Source organism: Hippocampus zosterae, chromosome 5, assembly GCF_025434085.1.
Source record: "Hippocampus zosterae strain Florida chromosome 5, ASM2543408v3, whole genome shotgun sequence".
Classification (NCBI taxonomy): Eukaryota; Metazoa; Chordata; class Actinopteri; order Syngnathiformes; family Syngnathidae; genus Hippocampus; species Hippocampus zosterae.
The window spans coordinates 7,101,429-7,119,235 of record NC_067455.1 but is presented as its reverse complement, the minus strand read 5'-3'; the positions used below and the strand labels follow the sequence as shown (position 1 = coordinate 7,119,235).

General features: G+C 41.7%; 1 protein-coding gene and 1 long non-coding RNA gene across 9 annotated transcripts in view; both read left to right on the top strand.

The window, feature by feature from the left end:
• The window catches only part of mef2d (myocyte enhancer factor 2d), a 78,453-nt gene extending 60,882 nt beyond the window's left edge, over positions 1-17,571 (top strand). For 4 of the 8 annotated variants that reach the window (XM_052066350.1, XM_052066349.1, XM_052066352.1 and 1 more), the window contains 6 exons: positions 9,310-9,494; positions 9,917-9,946; positions 11,743-11,860; positions 14,077-14,236; positions 14,674-14,742; positions 15,932-17,571. In XM_052066350.1, the coding sequence (XP_051922310.1) occupies positions 9,310-9,494; positions 9,917-9,946; positions 11,743-11,860; positions 14,077-14,236; positions 14,674-14,742; positions 15,932-16,355 (986 nt within the window). In that variant the 3' untranslated portion in view covers positions 16,356-17,571. The remainder of the gene's footprint in view (positions 1-9,309; positions 9,495-9,916; positions 9,947-11,742; positions 11,861-14,076; positions 14,237-14,673; positions 14,743-15,931) is intronic. The other 4 variants (XM_052066355.1, XM_052066354.1, XM_052066353.1 and 1 more) reach the window with 3 other exon arrangements.
• LOC127601264 (uncharacterized) lies at positions 1,734-4,110 on the top strand. Its single transcript, XR_007962518.1, has 4 exons — positions 1,734-1,804; positions 3,083-3,154; positions 3,530-3,601; positions 3,980-4,110. It is a non-coding gene; the product is annotated as an uncharacterized LOC127601264 (long non-coding RNA).
• Positions 17,572-17,807: the final 236 nt, after the last annotated feature.

Here is a 17,807-nt window from a genome sequence, read left to right as displayed (position 1 = left end):
ACATAGAAGTTGTTCAATATAACCGTGTTTAACAGTGCCCACCAAAGGTAATATCATTCAATAAGACAGCTAGCTAGCTAGCTAGCTCGATCGTTAGCATGCTAATAAGCTTCCAGTAAAAGTAATGTGGACATGTCCTGCAGGCAAGGTTCTGGAAAACTTTTCTAAATCTTTAACAACACAGTCTGTGGAACTTGGTTTTGGTACCATATGTTTATTTCAGTGCAGTATTTGTTTTATTCGATTGCAGTTAATTTAAATTAGTTAGTACAGGTAGCCTAATGAAAGTGGGCCAGGCACTTCTAGCATTTACGCTAAGCCCGGTGTATTTACACTGTTTATTCTTGTGCTGATTCAATTGTACACTGTTTCAATGAAAAAAAAAAACAAACGTTTGCAATGAAATTATAGCAGAATTCAGCTTTGTTGGTACATTTGGTCAAGACAATATTGTGTTACTCTATTTTAATTTTACATTGTTATCTGCCTGACAAATGGTTTGCCCGAATCTATTAGTCTGACCAGCAAATGTTTGATGAAATGAATTTTTGTATTTTTGAGGAAGAAAATAATATTCCTTTGGCTCAGTACTTTTTGAGCCAAAATAAGTGCTGCCATAATATTGTGCTTGCTTGTCTGGCTGACTTCTTCTCACTTTCCATTGTAGATGTTTACTGGTGGTGATAATGTCACAAAGAAGAACCAGACTGAGCCCTGAATCTGAGGCTGCTCCTTTTATCTGGAGTCAACAAGCCTTGTTTGAAAGCCCAGTGGATCAATGATTATAAAGGTATGCTATCAATCTACCTGCTATCTAATTCTTATGGCTACCGCAAGCACATGACAAGAGCTGCAACCAAAGCCTGTCACAGTGACAGATTGTATTTGTACATTGTATTTACTCCAAAAATGTCACAATAAACAGCATATTTTTTATGCCGTTGATCATATTGAAGCAAAAATAATTGAAGTACTTTTGAAGAAAATGTTTAGCAGCCATTATCATTCAATTATTGAGAATATTGTATTGCCATGTAGAACTAGGAATATCTTGGAATGAAAAAATAGAAATAGAAATTATTCGGCTTCTGTTAAAATATTGTGCTTCACCAAATATCACAATTCATAAAAACACATACCATCCGTAATAGTCAAGGAAAATTAGATGCCTTTAAACTTCCTTCATAATGCTTATTTCACCTGATTGAAGAAGGCTGTGGTAGCTGTTTGACAAATCCACATTTTTATCAGCAATTTGTACTGCCCATCAAAAGTCTCTACTTAGTTGAAAACAACGAATGGTCACCGGAATTATTTTTCAGTCATTACATTGTTTTAGTCTGAAAGAGTATGTTTCGGGTGTTGTCTTTATTATTTGAACTCAGTCATGTCTGTTGTCCTGAAATTGTTAGCTATAAGAGCTGTACAGTGGTAACTACCATAAAGAGCCGGCTTGTGCTGTGTATGAAGTTTAATTTATTCAAAAGTCATGTAACTACGACATATTTCTGACACTCTATGGTTGCTATAATGTTGATTTTCATGATTTCAGTCATGCCCTCATACTTCCCAGTTACTGTAGAATACTTTTTAGAATATTTCTGATACTGTAATGTTGCTGAAAAACCTGAGTGTGATCAGGTGAAATGACTTTTGTCTGGACCTAACACTGGAGAGCCTGTGTTCGAATGTCCCGTAATGGCACCGGAATGGTGTTATGTTGCAGACACCAAGTGACGGGATCTTGACTGAACCCTCTGGAAACCAAGAATGGAGTGAGAGATCCACTTCATCCTTACAACAGGTTACTACTTCTTATCATGATATACTAGGTTTGAATTTTCAATGTTCTTTGACAAACACAGGAGAAGTTATAAGTCAGAAACATAGACTCTCCATGATTTCAGTCGTCATGTCCTCATATTTCTTGAGACCTGAAAAACCTGAGTGTGTTTCAGGTGACATGACTTTTGTCTTAACCTAACTCTGGAGAGCCTGTGTTCGAATGTCCCCATATTGCTGTTCCACAGAACTGAACAGTGTTAACTTTCTATAGTGTGGTATATTCATCCCAAACTCTCCCGTGAGCAATGTTCAATGATAATTAATATTTATTCATTTCTTAACTGGTCAGAATGAAGAATGCTGAAACTTTTGACACCGTAATGTTATGTTGCAGACACCAAGTGACCTGACTGAACCCTCTGGAAACCAAGAATGGAGTGAGAGATCCACTTCATCCTTACAACAGGTTACTCCTTCTTATCATGATATACTAGGTTTGAGTTTTCAGCTTTCTTTGACAAACACAGGAGAAGTTATAAGTCAGAAACATAGACTCTCCATGATTTCAGTCGTCATGTCCTCATATTTCTTGAGACCTGAAAAACCTGAGTGTGTTTCAGGTGTCATGACTTTTGTCTTAACCTAACTCTGGAGAGCCTGTGTTCGAATGTCCCCATATTGCTGTTACTCAGAGCTGAACAGTGTTAACTTACTATAGTGTGGTACATTATTCTCAAACTCTCCTGTGGGCAATGTTCAATGAGAAATAATGTTTATTCATTTCTTAACTGGTCAGAATGAAGAATGCTGAAACTTTTGACACCGTAATGTTGTTATGTTGCAGACATCAAGTGACAGGTACCTGACTGAACCCTCTGGAAACCAAGAATGGAGTGAGAGATCCACTTCATTCTTACAACAGGTTACTACTTCTTATCATGATATACTAGGTTTGAGTTTTCAGCTTTCTTTGACAAACACAGGAGAAGTTATAAATCAGAAACATGGACTCTCCATGATTTCAGTCGTCATGTCCTCATATTTCTTGAGACCTGAAAAACCTGAGTGTGTTTCAGGTGACATGACTTTTGTCTTAACCTAACTCTGGAGAGCCTGTGTTCGAATGTCCCCATATTGCTGTTCCACAGAACTGAACAGTGTTAACTTTCTATAGTGTGGTATATTCATCCCAAACTCTCCCGTGAGCATTGTTCAATGATAATTAATATTTATTCATTTCTTAACTGGTCAGAATGAAGAATGCTGAATATGTTGACACCGTAATGTTATGTTGCAGACACCAAGTGACCTGACTGAACCCTCTGGAGACCATGAATGGAGTGAGAGATCCACTTCATTCTTACAACAGGTTACTACTTCTTATCATGATATACTAGGTTTGAGTTTTCAGCTTTCTTTGACAAACACAGGAGAAGTTATAAGTCAGAAACATAGACTCTCCATAATTTCAGTCGTCATGTCCTCATATTTCTTCAGACCTGAAAAACTTGAGTGTGTTTCAGGTGACATGACTTTTGTCTTAACCTAACTCTGGAGAGCCTGTGTTCGAATGTCCCCATATTGCTGTTCCACAGAACTGAACAGTGTTAACTTTCTATAGTGTGGTATATTCATCCCAAACTCTCCCGTGAGCAATGTTCAATGATAATTAATATTTATTCATTTCTTAACTGGTCAGAATGAAGAATGCTGAAACTTTTGACACCGTAATGTTATGTTGCAGACACCAAGTGACCTGACTGAACCCTCTGGAAACCAAGAATGGAGTGAGAGATCCACTTCATCCTTACAACAGGTTACTCCTTCTTATCATGATATACTAGGTTTGAGTTTTCAGCTTTCTTTGACAAACACAGGAGAAGTTATAAGTCAGAAACATAGACTCTCCATGATTTCAGTCGTCATGTCCTCATATTTCTTCAGACCTGAAAAACCTGAGTGTGTTTCAGGTGTCATGACTTTTGTCTTAACCTAACTCTGGGGAGCCTGTGTTCGAATGTCCCCATATTGCTGTTACTCAGAGCTGAACAGTGTTAACTTACTATAGTGTGGTACATTATTCTCAAACTCTCCTGTGGGCAATGTTCAATGAGAAATAATGTTTATTCATTTCTTAACTGGTCAGAATGAAGAATGCTGAAACTTTTGACACCGTAATGTTGTTATGTTGCAGACATCAAGTGACAGGTACCTGACTGAACCCTCTGGAAACCAAGAATGGAGTGAGAGATCCACTTCATCCTTACAACAGGTTACTACTTCTTATCATGATATACTAGGTTTGAGTTTTCAGCTTTCTTTGACAAACACAGGAGAAGTTATAAATCAGAAACATGGACTCTCCATGATTTCAGTCGTCATGTCCTCATATTTCTTGAGACCTGAAAAACCTGAGTGTGTTTCAGGTGACATGACTTTTGTCTTAACCTAACTCTGGAGAGCCTGTGTTCGAATGTCCCCATATTGCTGTTCCACAGAACTGAACAGTGTTAACTTTCTATAGTGTGGTATATTCATCCCAAACTCTCCCGTGAGCATTGTTCAATGATAATTAATATTTATTCATTTCTTAACTGGTCAGAATGAAGAATGCTGAATATGTTGACACCGTAATGTTATGTTGCAGACACCAAGTGACCTGACTGAACCCTCTGGAGACCATGAATGGAGTGAGAGATCCACTTCATTCTTACAACAGGTTACTACTTCTTATCATGATATACTAGGTTTGAGTTTTCAGCTTTCTTTGACAAACACAGGAGAAGTTATAAGTCAGAAACATAGACTCTCCATGATTTCAGTCGTCATGTCCTCATATTTCTTGAGACCTGAAAAACCTGAGTGTGTTTCAGGTGTCATGACTTTTGTCTTAACCTAACTCTGGGGAGCCTGTGTTCGAATGTCCCCATATTGCTGTTACTCAGAGCTGAACAGTGTTAACTTACTATAGTGTGGTACATTATTCTCAAACTCTCCTGTGGGCAATGTTCAATGAGAAATAATGTTTATTCATTTCTTAACTGGTCAGAATGAAGAATGCTGAAACTTTTGACACCGTAATGTTGTTATGTTGCAGACATCAAGTGACAGGTACCTGACTGAACCCTCTGGAAACCAAGAATGGAGTGAGAGATCCACTTCATCCTTACAACAGGTTACTACTTCTTATCATGATATACTAGGTTTGAGTTTTCAGCTTTCTTTGACAAACACAGGAGAAGTTATAAATCAGAAACATGGACTCTCCATGATTTCAGTCGTCATGTCCTCATATTTCTTGAGACCTGAAAAACCTGAGTGTGTTTCAGGTGACATGACTTTTGTCTTAACCTAACTCTGGAGAGCCTGTGTTCGAATGTCCCCATATTGCTGTTCCACAGAACTGAACAGTGTTAACTTTCTATAGTGTGGTATATTCATCCCAAACTCTCCCGTGAGCATTGTTCAATGATAATTAATATTTATTCATTTCTTAACTGGTCAGAATGAAGAATGCTGAATATGTTGACACCGTAATGTTATGTTGCAGACACCAAGTGACCTGACTGAACCCTCTGGAGACCATGAATGGAGTGAGAGATCCACTTCATTCTTACAACAGGTTACTACTTCTTATCATGATATACTAGGTTTGAGTTTTCAGCTTTCTTTGACAAACACAGGAGAAGTTATAAGTCAGAAACATAGACTCTCCATGATTTCAGTCGTCATGTCCTCATATTTCTTGAGGCCTGAAAAACCTGAGTGTGTTTCAGGTGACATGACTTTTGTCTTAACCTAACTCTGGGGAGCCTGTGTTCGAATGTCCCCATATTGCTGTTACTCAGAGCTGAACAGTGTTAACTTACTATAGTGTAGTACATTATTCTCAAACTCTCCTGTGGGCAATGTTCAATGAGAAATAATGTTTATTCATTTCTTAACTGGTCAGAATGAAGAATGCTGAAACTTTTGACACCGTAATGTTGTTATGTTGCAGACATCAAGTGACAGGTACCTGACTGAACCCTCTGGAAACCAAGAATTGAGTGAGAGATCCACTTCATCCTTACAACAGGTTACTACTTCTTATCATGATATACTAGGTTTGAGTTTTCAGCTTTCTTTGACAAACACAGGAGAAGTTATAAATCAGAAACATGGACTCTCCATGATTTCAGTCGTCATGTCCTCATATTTCTTGAGACCTGAAAAACCTGAGTGTGTTTCAGGTGACATGACTTTTGTCTTAACCTAACTCTGGAGAGCCTGTGTTCGAATGTCCCCATATTGCTGTTCCACAGAACTGAACAGTGTTAACTTTCTATAGTGTGGTATATTCATCCCAAACTCTCCCGTGAGCATTGCTCAATGATAATTAATATTTATTCATTTCTTAACTGGTCAGAATGAAGAATGCTGAATATGTTGACACCGTAATGTTATGTTGCAGACACCAAGTGACCTGACTGAACCCTCTGGAGACCATGAATGGAGTGAGAGATCCACTTCATTCTTACAACAGGTTACTACTTCTTATCATGATATACTAGGTTTGAGTTTTCAGCTTTCTTTGACAAACACAGGAGAAGTTATAAGTCAGAAACATAGACTCTCCATGATTTCAGTCGTCATGTCCTCATATTTCTTCAGACCTGAAAAACTTGAGTGTGTTTCAGGTGACATGACTTTTGTCTTAACCTAACTCTGGAGAGCCTGTGTTCGAATGTCCCCATATTGCTGTTCCACAGAACTGAACAGTGTTAACTTTCTATAGTGTGGTATATTCATCCCAAACTCTCCCGTGAGCATTGTTCAATGATAATTAATATTTATTCATTTCTTAACTGGTCAGAATGAAGAATGCTGAATATGTTGACACCGTAATGTTATGTTGCAGACACCAAGTGACCTGACTGAACCCTCTGGAGACCATGAATGGAGTGAGAGATCCACTTCATTCTTACAACAGGTTACTACTTCTTATCATGATATACTAGGTTTGAGTTTTCAGCTTTCTTTGACAAACACAGGAGAAGTTATAAGTCAGAAACATAGACTCTCCATAATTTCAGTCGTCATGTCCTCATATTTCTTCAGACCTGAAAAACCTCAGTGTGTTTCAGGTGACATGACTTTTGTCTTAACCTAACTCTGGAGAGCCTGTGTTCGAATGTCCCCATATTGCTGTTCCACAGAACTGAACAGTGTTAACTTTCTATAGTGTGGTATATTCATCCCAAACTCTCCCGTGAGCAATGTTCAATGATAATTAATATTTATTCATTTCTTAACTGGTCAAAATGAAGAATGCTGAATATGTTGACACCGTAATGTTATGTTGCAGACACCAAGTGACCTGACTGAACCCTCTGGAGACCATGAATGGAATGAGAGATAAATTCTCAAAATTCTCAAATTTTCAAAATTCTCATTATTTCCTGGAATATCTTATTTTGATTATTTTATTTTTCCATTTTTAATAAATAATGCCTTCTTTTACAGGTGGGAATAAGAGACGCACGTGGACAGATTATGAAGTGAAGGCTGTTGAGCGACATATGTTTGATTTCATAACAAGCCATAAAGTTTCAGGTAAAACGAGCTGTGAGTCCTGTCTCCACGCAGAGCCAGCAGCTCTGAACGACAGAGGCTGGGTGTCCATCAAAAACTACATCCACAACAGGATATAACTGCATTAAAAAGGGAAATGAATGGCTAGTCCATTGAAATGCGAGCACGTCTGGGTACATTTCAGTTCAAGTTAACTAAAGCAATAGCAATGGTGCATTTAGGGTGGGATGGTCAATTATGGATTTCATATTTGTTGTTGGATACTGTGTTTCACGTTTGTTGTTTCATGATCTTCAAGAGCAATTTGGAAAATCCTTGAAGATGTATGAACATGTAAATTATACTGTATATCAGGCATGTCCCGATCTGGGCCTGGAGGGCCACTGTCGTGCCTGTTTTCCAGCTCTCCCGGCTGCATCACACCTGTTTCAGATGATCAGTTCATCAGTCAGCTCTGATGCAGCATTAGAACATCCTGGGAGAGCTGGAAAACAAAAAGACAGCGGCCCTTGAGGACCGACTTTGGACACTCCTGCTGTATATAAACGTACGTACGATATACAAACTTCTCACAAAAGATAGGCTTATTAGGTTTGAGGTGATATTTCGGAAAAACCCTAAAACATTTGAATTCATCCTATTTCAAGAATTTCAATACTTTTTGAAAAGTTGCTTTTGTCTAACGGTAGCTAAAGAAGTTGCTACACACATGGCACAATATATGGCCAGATTCATTAAAAATTCTTCATCGCAGTATTCACATTTTGACATAATCTTCTTCAGTTCAAACAACCCTCATCTATTGCAGTGCTTTGTGTCATGGAGAGGAGGTGGCATGTTTTCTGTGTTCATAATTTCATATTGTCAGCAATTAAAAAATAAGAAAGTGGACTGACCACATATTTAACCGTCTCTTCTTCTTCACAGCTTATTTTACTATCTTGTATTATTAATGTGAATATTTGAGGGATGACGGGTATAACGACTGTTTGGCACATTCGCCTCACAGTTCAGCAATTGATATTTGAATGTTTGAATCTGGGCATCCTTCCTTTGTAGAGTTCTCCCCATGCCCGAGCATGACAATTGGACACATGTGCCTAACATATACTGTTGGTATGTAACATGAGTCAATTTAAAAATACACACTTTACTCTTAGCTGGTCTTCATAAGTCATATATACTTGAAAATGATGTGTATCCAGGGGGCTCAAAATTCACAAAAACATGAAATGGTAGTGTGTTTGAGGTGACTGTCTCCATAATACACAAAAACCTGTCAATGTCCTCATATGTCGTAGTTTTGTCATAAATCAAAAAAAAATTACGTCCTAGCCAAAATCTGAGTAGATGGCTGTCTTCCTGATTTTTTTTCATGGTTACCATATTTTTTTGGAGCCTGTAGGACCACGGGAAAGGCATGTACCCATATGTCGGGTGAACAAACGGACGTCCTGAAAATGCACCAAAACACGTATGTGTGTGTGTGTGTGTGTGTGTGTGTGTGTGTGTGCGTGTGTTTGTGTGTGTGTGTGTGTGTGTGTGTGAGAATGAGAGATTGACACTGAGCAGAGTCACGTCACCTCTGTTATCAGAAAGCAGTGGCATGGACAACCGCTATTGGCTATCTTACGCAGACCCGCGCGTGTGTGTGGGTCTGTGTATGTGTGTGTGTGTGTGTGTGTGTGTGTCCAGTTGTCGTGATGATCAGATATTGACCCCCCCCCTCCACCCCTCTTTGACTCTTCTCCCAAAGTTTTCTTCTTCAGACCACATTTAAATTCTGTTTGTAACCATGACAACTGAGCCACAGCATTTCCCTATTGGCTTATTATTCATTTTTATTCGTCATGTAATTTTGTGTGATGTGTGCATTCATTGAAGTGTTATTTTCATTTATTGATGATTCTTATTATTTGAAATGAACCCGGTCTCCGTGTGTTTCTCCAGCTAACGGCTACTTGAGCGCCCGGGCCTCACCAGGCTTGCTGTCCGTCTCCAACGGCAACAACAGCAACCTGGTCAAAGTAGTCCCAGCCAAGTCTCCGCCTCCTGCCAGTCCTCAGATGGTCAGCGGTCGCAAGTCGGACCTCCGGGTCATCACCTCACAAGGGGGCAAGAGCCTCATGCAACTGGTGAGACATAAGAAAAGCGCGTGAAATATCAATACGAATTATCTGCACCGAATACTGACTTAGCTGTGATAAAGAGATATAGAGAGTTTAAAAAAATTAATTAAGTCATCATTTATGGAATGAAAAAGGTCAGACTTCCACGTGAAGTATTTTCATCTAATTGTGTTTATTGTCATGTAAAAATATCATCATGACTTGAAAAGAGGTCTCCTTGCGTGCGAAAAGTCTTCCATTTGTGAAAAATGTAGTTAGACCCATGCCGCTCCTCACTGCTGGCGCAGCTGAAATTAAACTTCATAAGTGCTCACAAATAAAAACTCACAGTCGCAATCACACGCTTTTTGTTTTCAATAAGAGCTACCAATCATGTGCAACGTGATTGACGTGACCGGTCACCTTGTGTGTTTCCTCCCGCCGCACAGACAGAAGAAGAGCTGGAGCTGGTCAGCGAGGTGAATAGAAGCTTACGCAACCTTTGGCACGCGCGTGTGATGTCCAATTGTGTGTGAACACAACATGCATGAACGTGCACAGGCCTGTCATGACCTAATCACAGTCGTTTCAGCGTCTGAAATAAGCGGGAGACACAGCCGAATCTCACCGTCACCCTTTTTTTTAAAGCAAAATCAGTCATTGATGATAACAACAATAGTGGCCAAGTTTTATTCATTTATTTTGGTTCTAAAACTTGGAGGATCAGGTGACCCTGTCTGCTGTGCCCAACCACTGCACGTGTGTTTGATGTTTGTTCAACTGCTGCATGCGTTCACAGGTAGTAAGTAAAATAGGACAAGACAGTAAAAGTGAACCAGGGACTGTTACTTACTAAGAAAGGATTTGACAAGCAAAGGGGACAGGAGTAGGGAGCAATGCTCAACCCAGTGAGGAAAGGATGCAACCAGCAGCAAATTGGATTGGACAGTTGAAGTGCGACCGGTCGTGCTAAACTCTGTCAGGAATTGATGCAACTAGTAGTGAATAGAACAGGACAGGACAGTCTCAATGAGCTGGGCTGGGCTACATCCTGAAAGCAAGGGACACGACAAATAGAAGATAGGACAGTACAGGCGTAGTGAGGCATATAATGTTATGCCCTGTAAAAAAGGAATGCGACAAGTAGTGTTTAGGAAAGGACAGGAACAGTGAGCCAGAAAAGAGCTCCACCTCGTTCGAGAGGGATGAGATAAGTAGCAAATGAAACAGGATGGGGCAGGACAGAAGCACTCAGCCAGGCAGGGCTATGCTCCGTGAGGAAGCGTTGTGACGAGTAGCAGACAGAGCAGGATTGCACAATAGAAGTAAGCAAGGTAGTGTCCCCTGTCACAAAGGGAAGTGATGAGTAGCAAATAGGATAGTAGGACAGGACAGATGCAGTGAGCCACGTAGTGCAACAGTGTCTAAGGAAGGCACGCAATAACTAGCAAATATGGCAGGCCAAAAACAGGGCCGTCGAAGTTAAACAGATAGTGCTTCATCCTGTGAGGAAGGGAAATGACAGCCGAAAATAGGACAGGACAGGACAGAAGTTGTGGTAAAGAATATGAAAAGTAGCAAATAGGACAGGACAGAATCGGACAGTGCCAAACTTTGTAATGGACGAAGGGTGGCAAATGGGACAGGATAAACACAGCAAATCCGACAGTGCTACACCCTATGAAGAAGATACACCGCAAATGCAACAGAACAGTAGCCAGTGGAACACCCTGTGATGAGTAGCAAATTGACCGAGACAGACAGCCAGGCGGTCCAACACTCTGTGATGAAGGAATGCTAGAACACTTTAGCACAGGACGGAAGCAGTGAACCAGGAAATGCTACATCCTTTGTGGAAGGGACACTTCTAGCTAATTGGACGGCAGCATGAGGTTGCCATTTCGGACACAGGATATTAGGAGATTGTGCAGGTGTACCTAATGAAATGTCCAAAGAGCATGAAAATACACACACAAGCATGGCATGCCTCGCACTTTTCACCACAGCAACTGATCATGATTCCCGTGTCACCTTGGCAACTTGATGTGCGGCACATCTTTGCACGCCCATGCTAAATTTGTGGTGGTGGCAAAGTTTCAGCGAGCATGTTAAGTCCAGAAGAGGTGATATGAATATAAATATCATCCACAATGACAATGAATATGTTGTCGATTAATTCCGAATCACAGCACAGCACCGGGTAGTGTGCCGTGTTTGCTAAGCTAACCGCTAGGATCCACCTCTGTCTCAGCCATATTGTCCTCTGTCTTCCCAGAATGCTCAGCGGCTAGGCGGCTCCCAGGTGCCGCAGCCCCTCACCACCCCAGTTGTTTCCGTGGCGACGCCCAGCCTCCTGGCGCCCTTCTCCGCCATGCAGACAGCCTACAACACTGGTAAAAAAAAAATTCAAATTAAATTAAAGTCCTAGAAACACATCTGTGTCATCATAGCTTATATTAAAATGCAACATAGTAAGCCCAAGTGTTCGACAAAAATCAGGTTTTATTCAGAAAAATGTTGACGTTTGTCATCGTTATAAGTTAAATACAACTGTCAACAAATGTACTTGCCAGGATTGAAGTATAGGTTCGGCCACTGTAACATTTGACACATCTATAATTCAAACATATTGCCCGTAATTAATGTACAGTATAAACTTATAAGTTATCATATTTATTTGCAACTAGACAAGGGTTGCAACTAACAATTATTTTAATCATAAATTAACCTGTAATTTATTATGTTGATTAATTGATGAATTAAGGCGCAGAGAATAAAGGCTACAATACTGGCTGCGGTTGCATTATGAATCCACTAGAGGGAGCTATGCCAAAGGGAATAGAATACAATACAGCCTTATTGATGTAGAGCTTTCGCAACTGCTGCAGCTGTGGCAAAGCAATTTACAAAACATTTAAAATCCTACATCTAAGAAATCAGAATATTGATTCATGTATAAAACGTATCGGATTAGAAGTTACTTTGAGGTGCACCTTATAAGACGGAAAATCTATATATATATTGCGCGTCGTCCCGCACGCGGTCTGTCCTTCCGTCTGTCCCTTTTCAAAACGTACCTACTTCACCGCGCCGCTGCGCGCCGCCACTGCGCCGCTCAGGCAGTGGCTCACTACGATCGCGCGGGCATCTTGGCAAAAAAATGTTGTCTACCCACAAGCATTGCAATGAAATTGTTAGTTATTTAGTAGAGCTAAACATCTCTTTATTTTCGCGATAAGCAATGAAGATGAACAAAAAGTTGAACCAAGCAACAACACTTTTGTGGGCCGAAGGCCCACCTTACCGGAGGGCGGCGAACCAGCTAGTACAGTATTTTATATTTCATGCTTTCCCCCGCTACTCCATATTTACACTAACATTTAAAATTGTAATTGAATTTCATACTGCAACTTTATTTAAAACAGATTCAAATGTTCAAGAATAACTTGAAATCATTTTAGAAAATCATACGCGATGCTGGTTCATGAAACGGAGTGCGTCGTCCAGCTTTACTTCTGTGTTTGTGATGATTTAAAACTTAAATCTTATTTACAATGTAGATGCATTCACCATCAAAAGCTTGGAGCGCACGTTTAATTGGCGCTGAACTTTTGACACGAAAGTGTGCCGAGCATTTCAAACATGAAAGTGCCTGTTTTTTGCTCCAGTTAGCGGGCGACCCACATCCTTGCCTTCGTGCGAGCCATCTGCCTCGAGCGACGCTGGGTAACGCGGGCGTCAGGTTGAGTAAAATCTGAGCGTGCGCCACAATCCCCTCAGAAGGGATTGCCTCGCTCATGCTAGCCAGTTTAGCCTCCGAGCTGCTATTCTGCCCAACGAGTTGCAAATGAGCATTTCTAGCCAGAATTAGAGTTTCAGTTTTTCGTTGGTTGTTGTTGTGATCCTCAGGTTGCCCCACATCAAACCAGGTTTCAAATTAAGGTTTCAAGCCTTGATTGGGGCTCGAAACTTGAATTAGTGTTTGAAATAAGGATGTCAAGCCTAGGGGATGGTTTCAATCAAGCAGTGGGGTTTCAATCCAGGGATAGGGTTTCAAATTTGGATCTCAAGCCTGGGAGAGGATTTCCAATTAGGTTTGGGGTTTTAAATTAAGGTTTCAAAGCAAGGTTATTGCTTGAAATTAGGGTTTCAAATTTTAGGTTTGGGTTTTTAAAGGGTTTTGAGCCCTTGTTAGGGTTTCAAACAACCACTTATGTCTCAAATTGGTTTTCAAATAAAGCTTTTAAGCTCGTGTGTGTGGGGGGTGGGGGTTCTCACCAAGGTTATAAGTTGGGTTTTCGGATTTCTAACACGGGTTTCAGTTTGGAATGAGTGTTTGAAGTGCTACTTGCTCCCATTAGCCGCGGCACGCGTTGGTGGGTGGCCGTCCGCCTGGAGCGGCGGTAGGTAACGTCAGCGTCCCGCCGAGTAAGGCCCGTTTAAGAAACATGAATAATGTCGTCAAGAATCTCGCGAGCCTCCCGGCGTGGAATGAATATTCACTTTGTAGCTACTTCAAAGCCGCCGCTTGAATATGATATGAAGATGACGATGAATATGGATTAGCGCCGCTGCATATTGATGTCCGGCACGCTGGCGTTTGTTTCAGAGTACCAGTTGACGAGCGCCGACCTGACGGCCCTGCAGACGTTCACGCCGGCGGGCCTGGTGCCCGGCAACATGGCTGCCTGGCAACAGCAACAGCAGCCGTCCGTCGCCCAACAGCAGACGGCGCCGGCTATCAGCCTGGCCTCACTCACAAACCTGGTGTAAGGCGCGCAACACACACACACTCGCGCGCACACGCGTGGACGAACTGTGAACTTCACAAGGGTTTTTTTTTTTTGGCAGAGGTTAATTTAGTGTACTAAACCACAGCATGGGTTTTAAGTTTAAGATCTCAAATGATGGGTTTGATTTAGGGTATCCAAATTAGAGTTCTAATTTAGGGCAATAAATTAGGGGTTTGGCTTTTGGTTAAGGAATTCAATTGCTCCGGGTTTTAAATGAGGATTTCAAATCCTCCGTTAGCCGTTATCTTAGCTTAAATCCACCCAAGTAGCTTGTGCATCTCGAAGGTGACCCATTTTAGTGACATCCTCCGCTACTCTGCTCGCTCCCAAAACAGGTGTCTTTGGCTGTGTCAGTTACAAACAAATGAGGTTGTACCCCCTCCCCCCCCCTTCCCCCCCACTTGTTTCCACAGCATGTGGGGTTCAGACAAACAGAGTGCAGAGATGGTTAACTGCATCTCCAACATTGCTGCTAACCTCAGGTGAAGCACAGCCACCACGCCGACACGCTCGCTCGCTCGCTCGCTCGCTCATCTTTGTCTGTGCTGTGTGGCTTCGGTAGAATCGTACACAGGACGTCTGCTCCTGGCTATGTCATTAGCGTTGGAGCTAGGCCGCAGCTCTGAACTCCATCACTGTCACCGGCACGCTGACTCGGACCTATTTTGCCCGCCGTCATCCATCTACATGTTCAACATGAGGATGGGGAGTGTGTGTGCGTGTGTGTGTGTGTGTGTGTGTGTGTGTGCATATGCCAGGGAACGAGTCCATATTAGCCACTGATGTGACATATTAGAAAGTTCCCTCCGGCGGCCACAGGCGCTAATTGGCAGGGTGAAATTGGCGTCCGTCATGTGGAGCTGCAGGCGAGAGAGGTCCGATGGCAGTGTCAGAAGATGAGTCTTTATTAAAAGTTTTTGCTTGAGAGGTAGCACTTTTTGGTTGGAAAATAAAAGAGTGGAGAATGGGAAGAAGAATGAGATGTGGTGGTGGTGGTGCAGCATCATGTGTGTTGAGGCTTGGCTGATGACTTTTGTACTTCCACAATGACGATCTTGCCTGCTTTTTTTTGTAGTTATTGTTATTTTATTCTTGGAAAAAAAAACTTTTTTATTGGGGAAAAAAAGATTTTATTGTAAAATAATTTTCTGGAAAAAAAAGTGTATTTTTGTTTGGCTTTTTCTTTTGCAATGATTTTATTCTGATATCTATACAAATGTATGATTTTATCCCAAAAATTACACAACTGTTACTTTTTTAAACAAATATAACAAAATTAAAGTTAAAAAAAATATATACCAAAAATTTACCAAACTCTCAATTAAAAAATAATAATAATAAATTTTCATAAAATAAGGTTCAGTGAAATCCAGAAACACTTTTATTTTAACCTTTTTTTCATGTTAAGTCAAAAAGTCTGTCTTTATTTTATTTTCGAATAAAACCAATATCGGTAAACATGCCTGTTGAAAAGGCACTTCCACTTGGCATTTTTATGTTGAGCTGAGTAGTCAGCACCTGTTCAAAGTAATCAAGTAACGTGTAGTTTAACTTATTTACTTTGAAAATCAAGTATTCCGTAAAGTAAGACAGTTTTCCAGTGTAACTATAGCAACACTGTTTGTCTCCAGCATGTCTCACTCTTTTTGTGTTCTCTGCTGCCCCCTACAGGCCAATGGCTCCCCTCCCTCAGGGCACAGCGCTGACGGTCAACACCAACCCTCACGTCAACATCAAATCTGAGCCCGTGTCGCCCAACCGGGACCGCAGCACTCCCTGCCCCACCTTGGGCGCTGGCGTGCAAGTCCACGGGCAGGTGGTACCGTCGTACCCCGCCAGCGGCCAGGGCCGTTCTCCCGTCGACAGCCTGAGCAGCAACGCCAGCTCGTACGACGGCAGCGACCGGGACGACGCTGCCGCCCAGGGCCGGGGCGGAGGAGGAGGGGGTGGGAGCGGCGGCGGGGGTCCGGACTTCCAGCTCCACCAGCAGGCCGGCGTCCAGCAACCCACCATGGTCCTGCTGCGGCCCGCCTCGACCGAGCCGCAGGAGCAGGACAACGTGAAGAGGATAAGGTTGGACACGTGGGTCACATAAAGTGCCGGCCAGTGCCATGCTTGGCCAGGCCGAGTCGGACGGAACCAGTTGAGGCCCGTGACCCCCCCAAGTTCACACACACACACACACACGCCAGCCTCGAAACTCCTTCACACACACACACGAGCATGCTTAACACTCGGGCACACACATTCACATGCACTACTCAGAAAAGGTTAGGGGCTTTGAGGTGAATTTTTGGGATGAACCTATCATGCATTAGAACCTTTTCAGTTGAACTTCATTTGACAATGTTTCAGTGCTTTTTGTACAATTTGCTTTTCTCAACATGTTTGTTTGGGTTTTTTTCCATTTATTTCCAATTAATTCCACTTTGCCTTTCGGTGCCTCTTCCAGTCTCTCAGTTGCAACCTGCTGATGACACCGTGACACTAAACTTAGTGTCCACTGCCCTTTGACCACATCGGTTAAATATATCGGTCAAAAATATGACTCTAAATTTGTAAGATTGTGACTTTTTTTTCCCTAATATATTGTTGTCCCTTTTTTCTGGGGAGAAAAACATTTACTTGTTTTAAAGCTGGCGGCCCGGTAATCCAGTGGTTAGCACGTTGGCTTCACAGTGCTGAGGTACCGGGTTCGATTCCAGCTCCGGCCTCCCTGTGTGGAGTTTGCATGTTCTCCCCGGGCCTGCGTGGGTTTTCTCCGGGTGCTCCGGTTTCCTCCCACATTCCAAAAACATGCGTGGCAGGCTGATTGAACACTCTAAATTGTCCCTAGGTGTGAGTGTGAGTGCGAATGGTTGTTCGTTTCTGTGTGCCCTGCGATTGGCTGGCAACCGATTCAGGGTGTCCCCCGCCTACTGCCCGGAGACAGCTGGGATCGGCTTCAGCACCCCCCGCGACCCTAGTGAGGATCAAGCGGTTCGGAAGATGAATGAATGAATGAATGAATGAATGAATGAATGAATGAATGAATGTTTTAAAGCTTCAGTGACATATTGTGAAATATTCTTCAAAAGATTACGAACATTCTTAAATATTTGATTTGTGTAAAATTAAGGCTGCATTTTTATTTCATTCTCACATTGCTTTTATTTTATTGTAAAATAATTGGGTTGGTATTTTTATCTTGTGGATTCAGATTTTTTTTGGTTGAGTTCAGAGTGTTAGCTGCTGGTTGCAATACAGATACAGAGACACTAGAATAATCACAGATTTTTCCTTTTTCAGAATTTGTCTTTGGTTTGTAATTTTATATAACTGTAACCAGCAAGTTGTGCAAAAAGCACTGAAACCTTGCACAGCTGGACGTTGAAAACTTGAACGAAAGTCAAATTAAGTTGACCTGGAAAGAAAAGACCGCACTTTAGGCTCATCCTAAAAATCACACCCCAAATACTAATGTCCCAAACGTTTTGTGATCACAATTGCAGGAAGACTTCATATTTGTTTGTACCTTTCACTCGGGACAGCAAGCCGGGAAAAAGGA